This window comes from Citrus sinensis, chromosome 9 (genome assembly GCF_022201045.2).
Source record: "Citrus sinensis cultivar Valencia sweet orange chromosome 9, DVS_A1.0, whole genome shotgun sequence".
In the NCBI taxonomy this organism is placed as follows: Eukaryota; Viridiplantae; Streptophyta; class Magnoliopsida; order Sapindales; family Rutaceae; genus Citrus; species Citrus sinensis.
In genome coordinates, this window is record NC_068564.1 from 18,047,997 (window position 1) to 18,063,391 (window position 15,395).

Genomic DNA, 15,395 nt, shown 5'->3' on the forward strand with positions numbered 1-15,395 from the left:
TATAGTTCATCACACAAAGGATACAAGTGCTTACATCCTTCAGGTCATCTCTATATAGCAAGACATGTCATATTTGATGAACTCACTTTTCCTTACTCTACTGATTCCAGTTTTCATTGTTTCACTGAGTCGTCATCATCACCTCTTTCTTCTACTTCCTTTTCTCCTCAGCAAATACATCATCTTTCCACTTTGCCTGTTGTTCAATCATTTACTGAAAATAGCATTGGTTATTCCTTATCTGCAAACCCTAACAACAGCAACTCAACTCACTCAGAAAATCCTGCACAAACAACAAATGATCAAAATTCACAGCAAGTAAGTTCTCAAACTCATCTACCTGTTAATACACAACATTTCTTATCTGCCTCTGCTTCTGATAATACAACATCATTAACTCCATTTGTTGACTCACCCCAAATACAATCCAACATTCATCCTATGACCACCAGAAGCAAATCTAGCATTTTTAAACCAAAAGTGTATACAGCCATTCTCACTCACAAAGAACCAGATTCAGTGCAAGAAGCTTTGAGTGATTCCAGATGGGTGAAGGCTATGCAAGATGAGTATGATGCCTTAGTTCACAATGATACTTGGTCTCTGGTTCCTAAAGAGACTGATCAACAGATTGTGGATAATAAGTGGGTGTATAGGATTAAATATAACATTGATGGGAGTGTAGCCAAATACAAAGCTAGGCTTGTTGTCAAAGGTTTTCAGCAAATTGCAGGTGTAAACTACTTTGAAACTTTTAGTCCAGTTATTAAACCAGCAACTGTCAGAGTGGTATTAAGCTTAGCAGTGATGAACAAATGGAAGATTAGACAAGTTGATGTCAATAATGCATTTCTCAATGGGGATTTGACAGAAGAAGTTTATATGTCTTAGCCAGCAGGTTTTATTGACAACACAAAGCCTGGTTATATGTGTAAACTGCACAAGTCTCTTTATGGATTTAAACAAGCTCCTCGAGCTTGGTATGATAAACTTAAGAGCTGTTTGCTGCAGTGGGGATTCACTAATACTACTTCAGATACATCTCTGTTTTTGAAAATGAGTCATACTTCCATGATTCTTGTGTTGATATATGTGGATGATATCTTGGTTACAGGTCCTAGCAGTGCTGAATTAGAACATTTTATTGCAACACTAAGCTCAACTTTTGCTTTAAAAGATGTTGGCATTTTATCTTATTTTCTTGGGATAGAAGTCTTATATGATGAAGATTGCATATTTCTGTCTCAGAGGAAATACATCAGAGATTTGTTAACTAAGGTTGATATGATTGATTGTAAGGGCATTAATACTCCTTTAAACACTGGTTTGAAATTACAGAAGTCTGTTCAAGGATAGTTTGGCCATTATCTTGAAGATCCCACATACTATAGAAGCATTGTTGGAAGCATGCAGTATTTGGTTTTGACAAGACCTGAGATTGCTTTTGCAGTTAACAAACTCAGTCAATATGTATCTGCTCCTACACTACAGCATCTCATGGCATGTAAAAGGGTTTTAAGATATCTAAAGGCCACTCAGGACTATGGTTTAAAGTTCATCAAAGAAGGCAATATAGAGCTTACTGGATTTACCGATGCTGATTGGGCATGTGACTTAGATGACAGAAAATCAGTGAGTGCATATTGTATCTACTTGGGTAATAATCTTATATCATGGTCTTCTAAAAAGCAAGGGGTAATAGCTAAGTCAAGTGTCGAGAGTGAGTACAGGGCATTGGCATCAGCTAGTGCATAATTAACTTGGCTGCAGTCCTTGTTTGCTGAAATTGGAGTATGCTGCACAGCTAAACCTATTATTTGGTGTGATAACATTAGTGCAGCTGAATTGGCCAAGAACCCAGTTTACCATTCCAGAACAAAACACATTGAGATTGACATACACTTTATTCGAAACAAGGTTCTTAATAAGGAGCTCAGCATTCAATATATAGCAAGTGCAGATCAAGTTGCAGACATAATGACTAAACCTCTTTCCTTCATACAGTTTAATTACTTGAGGGCCAAACTCAATGTTCACTCTTGTCCTTTGAGTTTGAGGGGGGCTGTTAGAGAAGCTCATTGTGCAGAAAAGAGGAAGCTGCACAAGCTAAGGAAAACCAGCAAGCTAGTGACGTCAGATGAATGTAAGTAGAATGACAGCTCAGCTGCCACCTCAGCTCAAGTAGTTAACAGTCTGGTGTCATTACTCTGTATATCGAGCTGTGGTTATGCATGTGTAGATTCTACTGAATCAGTTAGTCATTAGCTTTAGTAATCCTTGAGCTTTGAGTATAAATAAGTTGTAATCATAACATTTCATTTTAAGAAAAATAAATACAAGAAATCTGAAAGTTCTCTGGAATTTTTCTGAGATATTTTCTCAGCAACCAAACAATATTTTCTCTTAATTTCTTTCAAAAGACTCTGTAATTAGCTTGATAAATTCTCTGTAGTTGTCTTTGAACAATCAATAAATTTGGTTCTGTTTCTCCCGTGGATGTAAGCTAGATTGAAGCTAGCTGAACCACGTTATTTCTCTTGTTCTTATTCTAAGTCCTTATAGTTCTAGTTCTTTATTTTTCTTCTAGTTCTTGGTGCATCTTGATTGTGTGATTTGTGATCTTGGGAACTGTTTCGAGTTGATTGTACAATAATCTGTCACTCAAAAAAAAAAAAAAAAAACACACACACACACACACATATATATATATATATATAATTATTTACAAAAAGAATATATTTATAGATGGTAAAGTTGACTTGCAATTAATTATTGTCATATAAAAAATTGTTGGATGTTTGTACTTTCTTAAATATTATTTTCGTATGCCAACGGCCATTAAAAAGTTATCTCAATTTTAACACATAAATAGATTGCAAGTGCTTTCCATTAATTTTGAAGATTGTTAATGTTCTTAGTACAAAAAATAAACATAAATATGACATAATACCATTAGAGATTAGGCTGGAAAATGTCTTGGTATATCCGAGGTAATTAATGCAATCAATCGGTGGTGAGAATATGACTTGGCAGAGCCTTATTAAAATTTTTGTATGGATAGCAAAGTACTTGAATTTACAACAAAAATACTAGTTTTGAAACCTCTTATTGTTTTCAATATTAAAGAAAAAAAGAAAAACGAAAGTGCAAAATATTCCAAGCCTATACTAGGAATTAAAGGATGACGTGAGTAATATTGACCATGCACTGAAGCTACGGAAAAATTGCATTTAATTAAAGATTCTATATATATGTTGCAAACCAAGTACAGTAAACTTGTGGAAAAAATCAATGGAGGTGAACAGCTTGTCCAAATTTGCCGTGAGAGGCCAATGGGATAACATTGTGCAGGCCTATGAGAACAATCCCATGTCTCGAGAGGCCAAACTAACAAATCTGGAGACACAGCTTTACACATTGCAGCAGCAGCTGGGCAAACCAATATTATATATCAGACTTGGTGGAAACCACGGGAGAAAATACATCAAACGTGTTCTGAGAATACGTTTTGTTCTGAGAATACAAAATGCTAAAGGCAACGCTGCTCTTCATGACTTCATCTGGCTGCAGCTCTTGGGAATGAAGCAATGTGCCACTGCACGGCCTCAAAAGATCGCGAACTCATCTCTGTTCGCAACAATGACAGTGAGACTCCACTCTTTTTGGCAGCCCTTCATGGCAATATGGATGCATTTCTTTGCCTCCGTTCTTTTAACCAAGCAAAAGATAACCGTCAGTGCAGAAAAAATAATGGGGAGACCATTCTTCATTCTGCCATATCTGGAGAATACTTTAGTATGTTACCTTACTTTGTAGTTTGTTTTTTTGATTTTCTTTTGGGAACATTAATAATTAATTTCCAATGTGTTCTTTTTTTCTTTCTCTAATTCTTACAGGTATAGCATTTCAGATAATGCGCGCCTACCCAGATCTTGTAAACTCTGTGAATGAGAATGGACTAACTCGACTTCATATTCTAGCTAGTAAGCCTACTGCATTCAAGAGGGGTAGCCGCCTTGGGCTCTTTGATCGTATCATCCACTACTGTGAGCATATTGATCTGATCAAAATCGCTTATCTCCTATATATACATAACTCTGCTTCAATGAATTAGTGTTTAATCTTCTAAATGGCGGATCAAAATGTCACTATCATTAAAGAAAGTTATGTTAATGTGTTTTATTAGGAGCATTAATAATATTCATATGCTTGACGTACTTGAAAATATTCATATGAGCATTAACCTGTCCAAATTTTACTTATAAGGTATACCTGTCAACGAGCTGAAGGTGGACAAACATGATCATGAAGCTTGCTCAACATATTCCAGGGCCAAGAATGATCACAATCACACAGAAAACTGTGATACACGCATCAAAATTCTTCAAGCTTAGAAAGAATTCAAGCAGGGTGCTAATTAGTGGGTTAATGTTATACATTACACGTTTTATTTATTTATTTTTTTTCAAACTGAAGTTTGTTACTAGTGCAACAGAGCAGCTTCTCAATTAATTTCCTTGTTTATTTATTTATTAATTCTTTAAGCTTTCAATTTTATTTTTTCAGATAAAACAAAGGGTGAGGCAAATGATGAAGAAAGTCCTGAATGTAATAGAAGCATAAGCTTCTCAAAGAATGATGACAAATGTGGTCAGTTTTTTCCACCAAACTATGCTGCATGTTTTCTGTTTTTCTGGCTGCTGATGAAGGCTTTGCCAATTGTTCTTGGACTAGGTTAGTATCCATATCCGTACATTTGCCACATTGCTCAGTTTAATTGTTCATTTTTTTTATATGGAATGATTTGCAGGGAATTGGAGGATAAAGATTATCACAGAGAAAAAAGAGACAGCACACATGGGCTTATCAAGTCATGAATGAACTGGTTCAGCGTACTTCACTGTACAAGTATCAAGACGGTGGTAAAAGTCCTCGAGATTCTACGCCAGATAGAGATGGAGATACTTTCTCAGTTCCAGAAACTCCACCTATCCGGAAAATCAGATATTTCGGAGCAGAAACATGAGCTTGGAATCTGCGATTGCAGTTCATAACAAGGATGGCAATCGAAGAGATCAGAAGGGAACAGGTAACACTCTACTTGTATTAACCTATTAGTATCAAAGAAATTAGGCTTTTGTACAAAACAAAAAATTATATTAATGTACTTGGAGAGAGCCTGTAAAATAGTTTAAGATTACCAGGCATTTAACAAGATCATTAGTCCGAAAATGATCACAGAAACTATATACAAACCAATACTACTTGCTACTATTAAGAATAGTGCTATATATCTCAATTTTTTTTTTACCGCAAATGATATAGCATTTATCAATTGGTTTATAAGATAATACAATTAATTTACTTAAATCTTATAAAAAATTATCAACCACTCAATAAATAATACAATTAATTTACTTGAATCTTATAAAAAAAATATCAACCACTCAATAAACGACACATCATTTGAGATGAAATTAGGATTAAAAAATTTTAAAATATCTATCATTCCTTATATAAAAAAAGGTTAACAAATTTCTTGAAACTTATCCAGCTGCAGTCCAAGGATTAAAATTTATGGAGAAAAAGGATCAACAATCAGGGAGAAATGAGACAGCAATATTGATTGCAGCAAAGATGGGGGTGGCAGAGATGGTGAAGAAAATTTTAGATACATTTCCAGTGGCCATGCAAGACATGGATTCAGAGAAGAAGAATTTAGTCCTCTTGGCTGTTGAGAACAGGCAAACCAGCATCTACAAGCTCCTGTTGGATTGGAAAATATTGCGATAAAGCATTTTTCGACATGTAGACATCAAAGGAAACAATGCATTGCATCTTGCAGCGAAATTTGGAGAGTATGGACCTTGGCGTATTCCAGGAGGTGCATTGCAAATGCAATGGGAAATCAATTGCTACAAGGTATATAGGTTCGATTGTTGATTCTAATTCATCACAGTTGCAGGCTTTTGTTCTACTCTTGTCCGTCATTGTTATATTTTAAGGACAGTGCAGTTTGTCAATGAATCAATGCCGCGATATTTCTTTCTTGGATGCAACAAAGGAGGCAAAACACCAAAGGAAATCTTCACAAAAGCACACAAAGAACTCGTCAAAAATGGCCAGGAATGGCTGCCAAGACTCAAGAATCTCCGAATCATGCTTAGTTGTGGTAGCACTCATAGTGCATTCGCAACTTCAGTTACTGTGCCAGGTGGCCTCAACCGACAAAGTTGTAAACCAATCCTGGAAATGAGCCTGCTTTCAAAATCTTTGCCATTTCATCATTTGTTGCTCTGTGCTTCTCTGTTACAGCCTTTTCATTTTTCCTCTCAATTCTCACTTCTAGATACCGAGAAAAAGATTTCCCCATGGCCTTGCCAAGAAAATTTCCCCTTGGTTTAACGTCTGCTATTTACATCAATTGCTGCTGTAATGATCTCGTTCTGTTCAGGGCATTTCTTTGTTTTAAGAGATGAGATGAGATCAACAGTGTATCCATTGTATGCAGCAACGTGCTTCCCAATGAATTTTTTTTCCCTTGCACACATTCCTCTTTACTTGGATCTTATTTAGGCCATCTTCAAAAGGGTTCCAAAGCGTAGGGAAAGTGTGATTCCTCAGTTAATGCCTATGTTTGCTTTTTTCCTTGTTTGGATTTGAAGCACTCATTTTTGGTGAAATGTTTTGATTTAATTCTGTTTCTGTTTTGTCAATGCAAGTACCAAGTTTGTGTGACGGCACACTAAAATAAATTCAATTTATAATAGAAAAAGCTATTACTAATAGAGATTCTTACAGTAAGGGAATTCTTTATTTTAATAAAGTAAGGGATAAACTAAATGATGAAAAAGACACTAATTTCAATACAAAATAAAATATATTATATTTTGAGTATGTTTTTTTTCTTATTTTATTAAAGTAAAACTTTTCTTATTCTAAAAGGGTCACTCTATGATGCTGTTATAAAAATTACAACATCAATAATGGTATAAATATTTATCATTAGATTTAATCAACAGTTAATAAAATTAAAAGTTAGTTAGGATAATATTTTAATTCCAATTATTAAAAATTTAAATTTACTAATTATCAAAATTGTTATAGATGTTTTGTAAAGATTAAATAATAAAAAGAAATAAATATAGTCTACTAATACTTTTATAATTTCTTTTAAAACATATGTATTTTAATATTAACACAACTCAATCTTAGTTTATATTTTTATTCTTATCTCATTTTCAAAAAACAACTAGGTTAATAAATATAACAACAGTTAATTCAACTTAATCTTCACCAATGAGTAATTCAAAAAAAAAAAGAGACAATGAATAAAACTAAGAATTCAAAATTATATTGTCCCAATTATAAATGAAAAAATGGGTCTGTATTAACGTGTGTTGTTATTGAATTCCGTATTTATTATTTACACATCTAAATTAATTTATATATTTGCATGTTTAATTTTTAATTTTGTTGGTGATTAGAAAAATTTATGGAATTATAAAAAATAAAATTATATTCATGAAGTTGAGTATTTTTTATTAATTATTAAGTAATTAGTTATTTATTCACTAAATTAAATTAATGGTGAAAATTAAAACATTTTAAGTCCAATGGTCTATAATGACTCATTAATACTGTAAAAATTTATATAATGTTATAGAGAAATCCAAATAATAAAACAAAGATGTTTTCTAAGACAAATATATGAACTTTTAAAATAAGAGTGGCCACTTCTTTTCAAAGAAGAAGGCTTTAGAATATTTTAATATAGGCAGGGATATTTTCACCCTATTATTTATGTGAACCCATGCACCATACTTTTAAAAAATATTTACAATAACTTCACATTATTTTTAATAAGTATGAATCAAGGAAAAAATTTATATAATTAATCAATTAAATCCTTCTTATAATTTTTTCTTACTTAGGTTTCTTTAACGATGTTTGACTATTAGAGTTACCTTAACATAAATTTTACTTGATTATTTTATGCTTGTGACATATTCCTAATAAATATATGTTATTTTACTTGATAGTTATGTATTTAATTTTGTGACCTGTAAACTAACTCTTTTAAATAAAATCTAATAATTTTCATAACCTTAGTTGTAAATGAAATTAATTTGACAATTTAATAATTTATATGAGTATTGTAGCATAAAAATATTATGTCTTAAGTTAAAGATTTATAGACATCATTTAGAAATAATGAATTTTGTGTAAATAAAAAATGGTGAAGTTACAATAAAATTTTAGTACTTTTTACCTCATAAGAGTAAAATTGTTAATTTACATTTAGGCTAAAGCAATAGTAGTCAACTATAATAAAAAAATCTAAGTCACAAAAAAGGATCAGGCTACGGTACCACAGTGGTACCGTGCCACATCCTTTGTCTTTTGTGACTCCAATGTTGTAAATTTTCTTATAATCCCCTTTTACTCATTTTTATTTAAATTTTAATTCACAAATATTAAGTTAATATCTATTGCATCCACATGAACATTTTAGTTAGCGCCTTATACTATTTATTATTTACAAATTCTTATTATATATTGCACTTATATCACAATACCCCCTCTGTGAACTAAAATGCCCATGCCGAACCCACAAACCCGACCCGGATGCTATTTCCATTTCCGGCCACTTCACCGGCCAAGGTTGGTACCGATCGGAAGATCGTGCGATGCCGGTCATGTCCATGCCAATCTTGTTGTCGAAAAGCGTTCGGAAAGCTGCCGATTGAAGCATTGAAAAGCCGCGGAACCGCCGCTCCAATTTGCCGCGATTTCTCCGGTTTCCGGTGACGTTATCACTTGAGTTTTGCTCCCCATGATTCCCTCTGTATTTTCCGACCAATCACAGCCACTGGGGGAGCCGATTTGCCGTTGATCAGTTATTGAAGGATTCACGACTTTGGGAGCTCGATCCGGCACCATCACCACGCGTGAGAGGTCACCACCACCACCGTTGGACTCAGCTCGACCAAAAGTGTCTAACTCGAGTTTCCCGTCGCCGTCAGTTGAAATCCGGTCACCATTGGTCGACATGGGTATTTCGGTAATGTTCACATGGATGCAGTTGAAATTAATTTAATATTTGTAAAGTAAAGTTTAAACAAAAAAGAGTGAAAGGGGTTATATGACAATTTACCACAAAAGACAAAAGGAAGTGGCACGGTGCCACTGTGGTACTGCAGGTTGATCCCACAAAAAATGAATTATGATATATTTAATTAATTGATTCTGTAAAATTCTTCTTTATCTAAAAATTTTTAAAATAATGTGAATTTTTTACAATTATTTTTTTAAAATGGGGTGGGTTTACAAAAATTTCGAATGAAAATAACACCGCCATTTTATTATAGGGAAAAGCCACCATCACCCCATGCATAGCCCTTGGTATCTGGAATGTACGCGGACATCTCTTCCGTTAGATTGGATGGGTTAAAAGATATTTTGGTAATTTTGCTTTGTGCTGTTGACTTATGATTTAGACTTGTCAATTAGTGTGACGCGTTGGATTTACTATTACCGATCAGCACCACTTGTCAAAAATTAAGTGGACAACAAAAAAAATAATCAAACAAAGCACACTCCTTTGGCTTTTGGATTTGCACTGAGATCACAAGATTCACTTTTAACTTTCCTCTTCTACCCACTTTAACAAAAACACAAAAACTTAACTATGCCTTTTGGTTTTGTATACGTAGCAAACTAAGTGAATGTGTGGTACCACATTTTCACCTGACCTAACACGAAACAATCTAAATACGACACGAACTCTATAGGCACCTCATAAAAAAGGGCTCTTGCCCACAAGATAAAACATTCTATTCCCAAACAAAAAAGAAAAGATTAGAGATCTTCTTTTCCCTTAAACTTTTTTAAGATGTTATTGACAAGATTCTCGATTTCTAATTTAAGCATCAAAGGGTCTTCCTGGTATCAACCTTGGCACCCCTACTGTATTTGTTTTCTTATCTTGTAGATTGAAACTATTGCAAAATCAAATGCGATGGCAACATGGATTGCTTTTCAAACATGGATGGCTTGAAATTCAAATTCGATGGCACAAATATTTTAACAAGTCGAAGCCATGCATGCATGATGATTTCGGTACCGATTTTAAAGACTTTGGCTGCCAATTCTTTGAAGACTTTTAATTGCATTAAATAATGAAGCTCCAGTATAAATAGAAAAGAAAATCTCATTTTTTGTGCATCCAAAAATTGTGAGATCTAAGATCATTGCAAATAAGCTCTTCAAGAGTGTAGAAAGAGATTTTCCTTAGGTGCTAAGGGGATCCATTTTGGTGTATTAGGTGCTAGGTTTTCAGAGTAGTTCTTAAATTTTGTAAATTGTCATTTGTTAATAAAATTATCTTCTAGTCTTTACCTGTGAACATAGGTTTTAAGTCGAACCACATAAATTATTATGCCTTATTTTCTTTGTATCACCACATTTATATATTTTCAGAAGTCGCAGTTACCATAATACTGGTAATTGTTCAACCCGTGCTTTCGCAACAAGTGGTATTATAGCATATGGTTCGTGCTTGGGGTATACGGCACTGTTCACGAATACAGTGGAGTCAACAATTCAAACTTGGGAGTATAAAGAGCCTACAGTGTAGTTGTGTGGATAAATGCATGTACAGAAAAATTTTGTCAATAAGACGATAAAAGTCTAAGGAGTTTGGATTTTAAATTGAGCCGTTGTGACCCTTTATTCTCTTGGAAACTTTTCTGGTGCATTATCTACACAAGTAGACGCGTAAACATTTTTGTTAGAGTTAAATAATTAAAAAAAAAAAGATGGGAGAGGCGTCATTGTCACTTTCCTCAACAAGGACTACTATGTCAAATGCGAAATTTAAAGTAAAGAAATTTTTCGGTACTAATAATTTTAGTATGTGGCAATGTGAGGTGTTGAATGTCTTATGTCAGTAAGAGTTGGACCTTGCCCTTGAAGAAAAGCTTGGAAAGATAGATGACAAGGAGTGGATAAATATCAATAAATAGGCATGTGGTACTATTCGTCTGTGTCTGGCTAAAGATAAAAAATACTTTGTCATGCGGGGGACTTTAGTGAAGAAATTCTAAAAGACGCTAAAGAAAAGTACATGAAGAAAAGTCTTGAAAATAAGTTTTGTATGAAGAAAAAAACTCTATTGATTCACGTATGCACCTAGCATGTCAATGAATGACCATGCGAACTTATTCAACAAGATATGGGCGGATTTGCTAAATTTGGATGAGAAATTTGAAGATGAATATGATTATCTCACCACCACTTTACTTTATGGGAAAGACAGTGTCATATATGCAGTGTATTGTATAACTCTGGAGAAAGAAAAACAAAAGGATCACAAAGATACAATTGCAGAAGTATTTTCTGTAAGAGGTCGTTCACAAAGTCGTAAACCTGAAAAAAAAAAAAGAGCATGTCTAAAGAGAGGCCTACTAAAGATGAATGTGCTTTATGTCGCAGGAAAAGGTATTGGAAAAAAAATTGTCCTAAATTACAAAAGGACAAGGTTATTTCTGGTGCATGTATAGCAAAGTATGATGAGGAGTCAAACTTTAGTTTAGTTGGCATAACGTTAATATGTCACTCATATAAGTGGATTTTAGATTTGAGTTATACTTATCTTATATGTTCTAACAAGGGCTGGTTTTCTACCTTCAAGGAGCTAAATAGTGGAGTTATTTTTATGGGCAGCGATAATGAGTGTAAAACCATGAGAATAGGTTCAATCTAATTGAAAAGTTATGACGGCTCAATGCAACTCTTGACAAATGTTCGTTACGTACCAAGTTTGAAAAAAAAATCTCATCTCATTACGAATCTTAGAATCCAAAGGACTTACAATCACTCTGAGAGATGGATTCTTAAAGGTAGTAACTAGTGCATTAACAATGATGAAAGGCACAAGAAAAAATAACTTGTACTATTTCTAAGGGAATACAGTTATTGGATCAGCATTAACCGTTTCTGGAAAAGATGCAAATTCTTGCAGACTTTGTTGAACCAAGGCTTATTAAAATGTACAAATTCTTGCAAATTAGAATTTTGTGAACATTGTGTTCTAGGCAAGCAGACAAAGGTAAAGTTTGGTTCACCAATTCACAATACAAAAAGGATTCTGCACTATGTTCACAATGATATATGAGAACCTACCAAAACAGTTTCTTTGAGAGGTATGCACTATTTTGTTACTTTTCTTTATGATTATTCAAGAAAAGTGTGGGTGTATTTGATGAAGAACAAAAATAAGTTTAGGTACATCTAAAATGGAAGAAGATGAGCGAGACTCAGACTGGTCAAAGGTCAAAAGATTTCATTCAGACAATAGTGGTGAGTACGAGAATTATTTGTTTATACAATATGTCGAGATGAGGGCATTGCACGACACTTCATTGTTCAAGATACACCACAGCAAAATGGGGTGGTAGAACACATGAATCAAATTATATTGGAGAAAGGTCGATGTATGTTGTCCAATACAGGATTGGGCAAGGAGTTTTGCGCTGAGGCAGTTACATATGTGTGCCATTTGATCAACCGTTTGCCATCAGCTGCAATTGATTATGATTCTTTACATGTTCTTGGTTCAACTGTTTATTATCATGTAAAAAATCTAAGTTAGACCTAAGAGAAGAAAATAGTGTTCATAGGTATAACTAGTAGAGTAAAAGGATATCGTCTCGAGTGTCCCATTACAAAGAAGATTATTTGCAGTAGTGATATAACTTTTGATAATTCAGCCATGTTGAAACGAAAAGATTCACAAAAGGATGACAAAACTAGTGGTATTTCGCAGCAAGTGAATTTTGAAAAGGTTAAAGATGATATATCTGGTGTTGAGGAGATGGATAGTAATTCTCTATCGACCGAGGATGAAGAAGAGGTTTTGACCCAGGAACCTTCACCACAATAAGATTTAATTGCATATAGCAGGCTATAAAAAAATATTCATAGACCTACACGCTTTATTGATATGAAAGGTTGTGCACTTCCAGTTGTAGATGATGATGTTCCTTCTACTTACAGAGAAGCAATAAGTAACATTGAAAGTGTACAATGGAAACTAGTAATAGATGAAGAAATATAGCCTCTTTATAAAATGGAACTTGGGAGTTAGTTACACTGCCTAAGGAAAAGAAGGCAATACGGTGCAAATGGATATATGCAAAAAACAAAGGATTTCCTAATAAGAATGAAATTCAATACAATGCTAGATTGATAACGAAGGGTTACGCTCAGAAGGAAGGAATAGACTACAATGAGATATTTTCTCCAGCTATGAAACATTTGTCTATTCGAATTTTGCTAACTAGTTGCATGATTTTCTCTTGAATTAGTTCAACTTGATGTGAAAACCACATTGTTATATGATGATTTGGAAAAGGAAATCTACATGACTCAGCTAGATGGATTAAAAGTTGCTTGAAAAGAAAATTAGGTTTACAAGTTGACAAAGTCGCTTCATGGATTGAAACAATCTCCAAGGCAGTGGTACAAGCGATTTGATCAGTTCATGAAAAAGTGCACAAGAAATAAATTTATATCATTATGTATATTTTTCCAAGCTACAAGAGGGATGCTTCACATATTTGATCTTGTATGTTGATGATATGTTAATAGCATCTAAGAGCAAAGATGAGATTGAGAAGTTGAAGATGCGACTCAATCAAGAGTTTGAGATGAAAGATCTAGGTGAAGTTAAAAAGATTATTCGCATAGAGATATGCAGAGATAAATCGCGTGGCATAGTCGGCTTATCTTATAAACAATATTTAAAGAAAGTACTACAATAATTTGGCATAATGAGCAGAAAAAACTGTGATTACCCTATTGGCTTCTCATTTCAAGCTTTCTATACAATTATCTCTTTCGACAAATGCAGAATGAGAATGCATGTTGCAAGTTCCTTATTCAAATGCAGTTGGTAGCTTGATGCATGCAATAGTGTGTACAAGGTCTGACATTTCACAAGCAGTTAGTATAGTGAGCAGGTATATGCATAATCCTAGTAAAGGACATTAGCAAGCTGTAAAATGGATTTGACAGTACATTCAAAAAACCGCAGATGTTGGTTTACTATTTAAGCAGGATAATACACTTGGTCAAAGTGTGATTGGATACTTTGATTCTGATTATGCTGGTGATTTGGACAAATGACGGTCAACCACCGGCTATGTATTTACTTTTGCCGGAGGGCCAATCAGTTGGAAGTCCACACTATAGTCTATAGTTGCACTGTCAACCACAAAAGCTGAGTACATGGCAATTAAAAAGGCTATTAAAGAGGCTATTCGGTTACAAGACTTACTTAAAAACTTGAGATTGGTCCAAGAACATGTTAACATGTATTACGATAGTCAAAATGCTATTTACTTAGTAAAGAACTAAGTTTATCGTGCACATACAAAGCATATCGATGAATGATTTCACTTTGTGTGGAAATTATTGATGAGGGAAAGATTCTTCTTTAGAAAATTAAGACTGCAGAAAATCCTACAAATATGTTGACTAAGGTGGTGATAGCGATCAAGTTTGAGCATTGTCTAAATTTGATCAATATCCTACAAGTTTAAAATTATTAAGAAACTAAAGATTGGAGGATAATTTAATATATGGAGAGTTTTGTAATCATTTTAGATTTGGACAAATCTTTGCCAATGTGGAGAATTGTTGTAAAGTTAAATTCGATGGCAACATGGATTGCTTTTCAAACATGGATGGCTTGAAATTCAAATTATGTGGCATAAATATTTTGACAAGTTGAAGCCATGCATGCGTGAAGATTTCAATGCCGATTTTTTAAGGACTTTGGTTGCCAATTCTTTGAAGACTTTTAAGTGCATTAAATAGTGAAGCTCCACTATAAATAGAGAAAAAAATCTTATTTGTTGTGCATCCAAAAATTGTGAGATCTAAAAGCATTGCAAGTGAGTTTTTCAAGAGTATCCATTTGGGTGTATTGGGTATTGGGTTTTGAGAGTAGTTGCCAAATTTTGTAAATTTTCATTTGTTAGTAAAATTATCTTCTAGCTTTTTGCCCGTGGATGTAGGTTTTAAGCCCAACCCGTAAATTATTTTATCATATTTTCTTTGTATCACCACATTTGCATTTCTCTAGAAGTCACAATCACCATAATATTGGTAATTGCTCAACCCGCTCTTCCACAACAGAAACATCTAAATACCAAAGTCACGCGGCGCTGCGATGATGAGTTTTCACAATCTGAACCTTTTAAATCTTGACCACATTGTTAAGCGAAATTTTGGTATCAATAGTTGGGGCCGCCTCTAGAGATCTTAGAACAAGTCATTTTACTATGACTCTTGAAATTCTCCCAGACAACCACTTAAAGGACTCAACG

At 33.9% G+C, this 15,395-nt stretch overlaps 1 protein-coding gene across 1 annotated transcript; it reads left to right on the forward strand.

The window, feature by feature from the left end:
• Nucleotides 1-3,291: 3,291 nt before the first annotated feature.
• On the forward strand, nt 3,292-4,881 carry LOC127899896 (uncharacterized). Its single transcript, XM_052434042.1, has 4 exons — nt 3,292-3,736; nt 3,897-4,046; nt 4,567-4,734; nt 4,811-4,881. Exons 1-4 carry the CDS (start codon nt 3,292-3,294, stop codon nt 4,879-4,881), a joined length of 834 nt encoding a protein of 277 aa, XP_052290002.1.
• Nucleotides 4,882-15,395: the final 10,514 nt, after the last annotated feature.

Excerpts from the sequence above, each read along its gene's own strand:
- LOC127899896 (XM_052434042.1), top strand. The coding sequence starts at position 3,292 with ATGGAGGTGAACAGCTTGTCCAAATTTGCCGTGAGAGGCCAATGGGAT. Across the intron at positions 3,737-3,896 it reads CAAGCAAAAGATAACCGTCA|GTATAGCATTTCAGATAATG; the intron begins GTGCAGAAAAAA and ends TAATTCTTACAG. Across the intron at positions 4,735-4,810 it reads GCCAATTGTTCTTGGACTAG|GGAATTGGAGGATAAAGATT; the intron begins GTTAGTATCCAT and ends AATGATTTGCAG.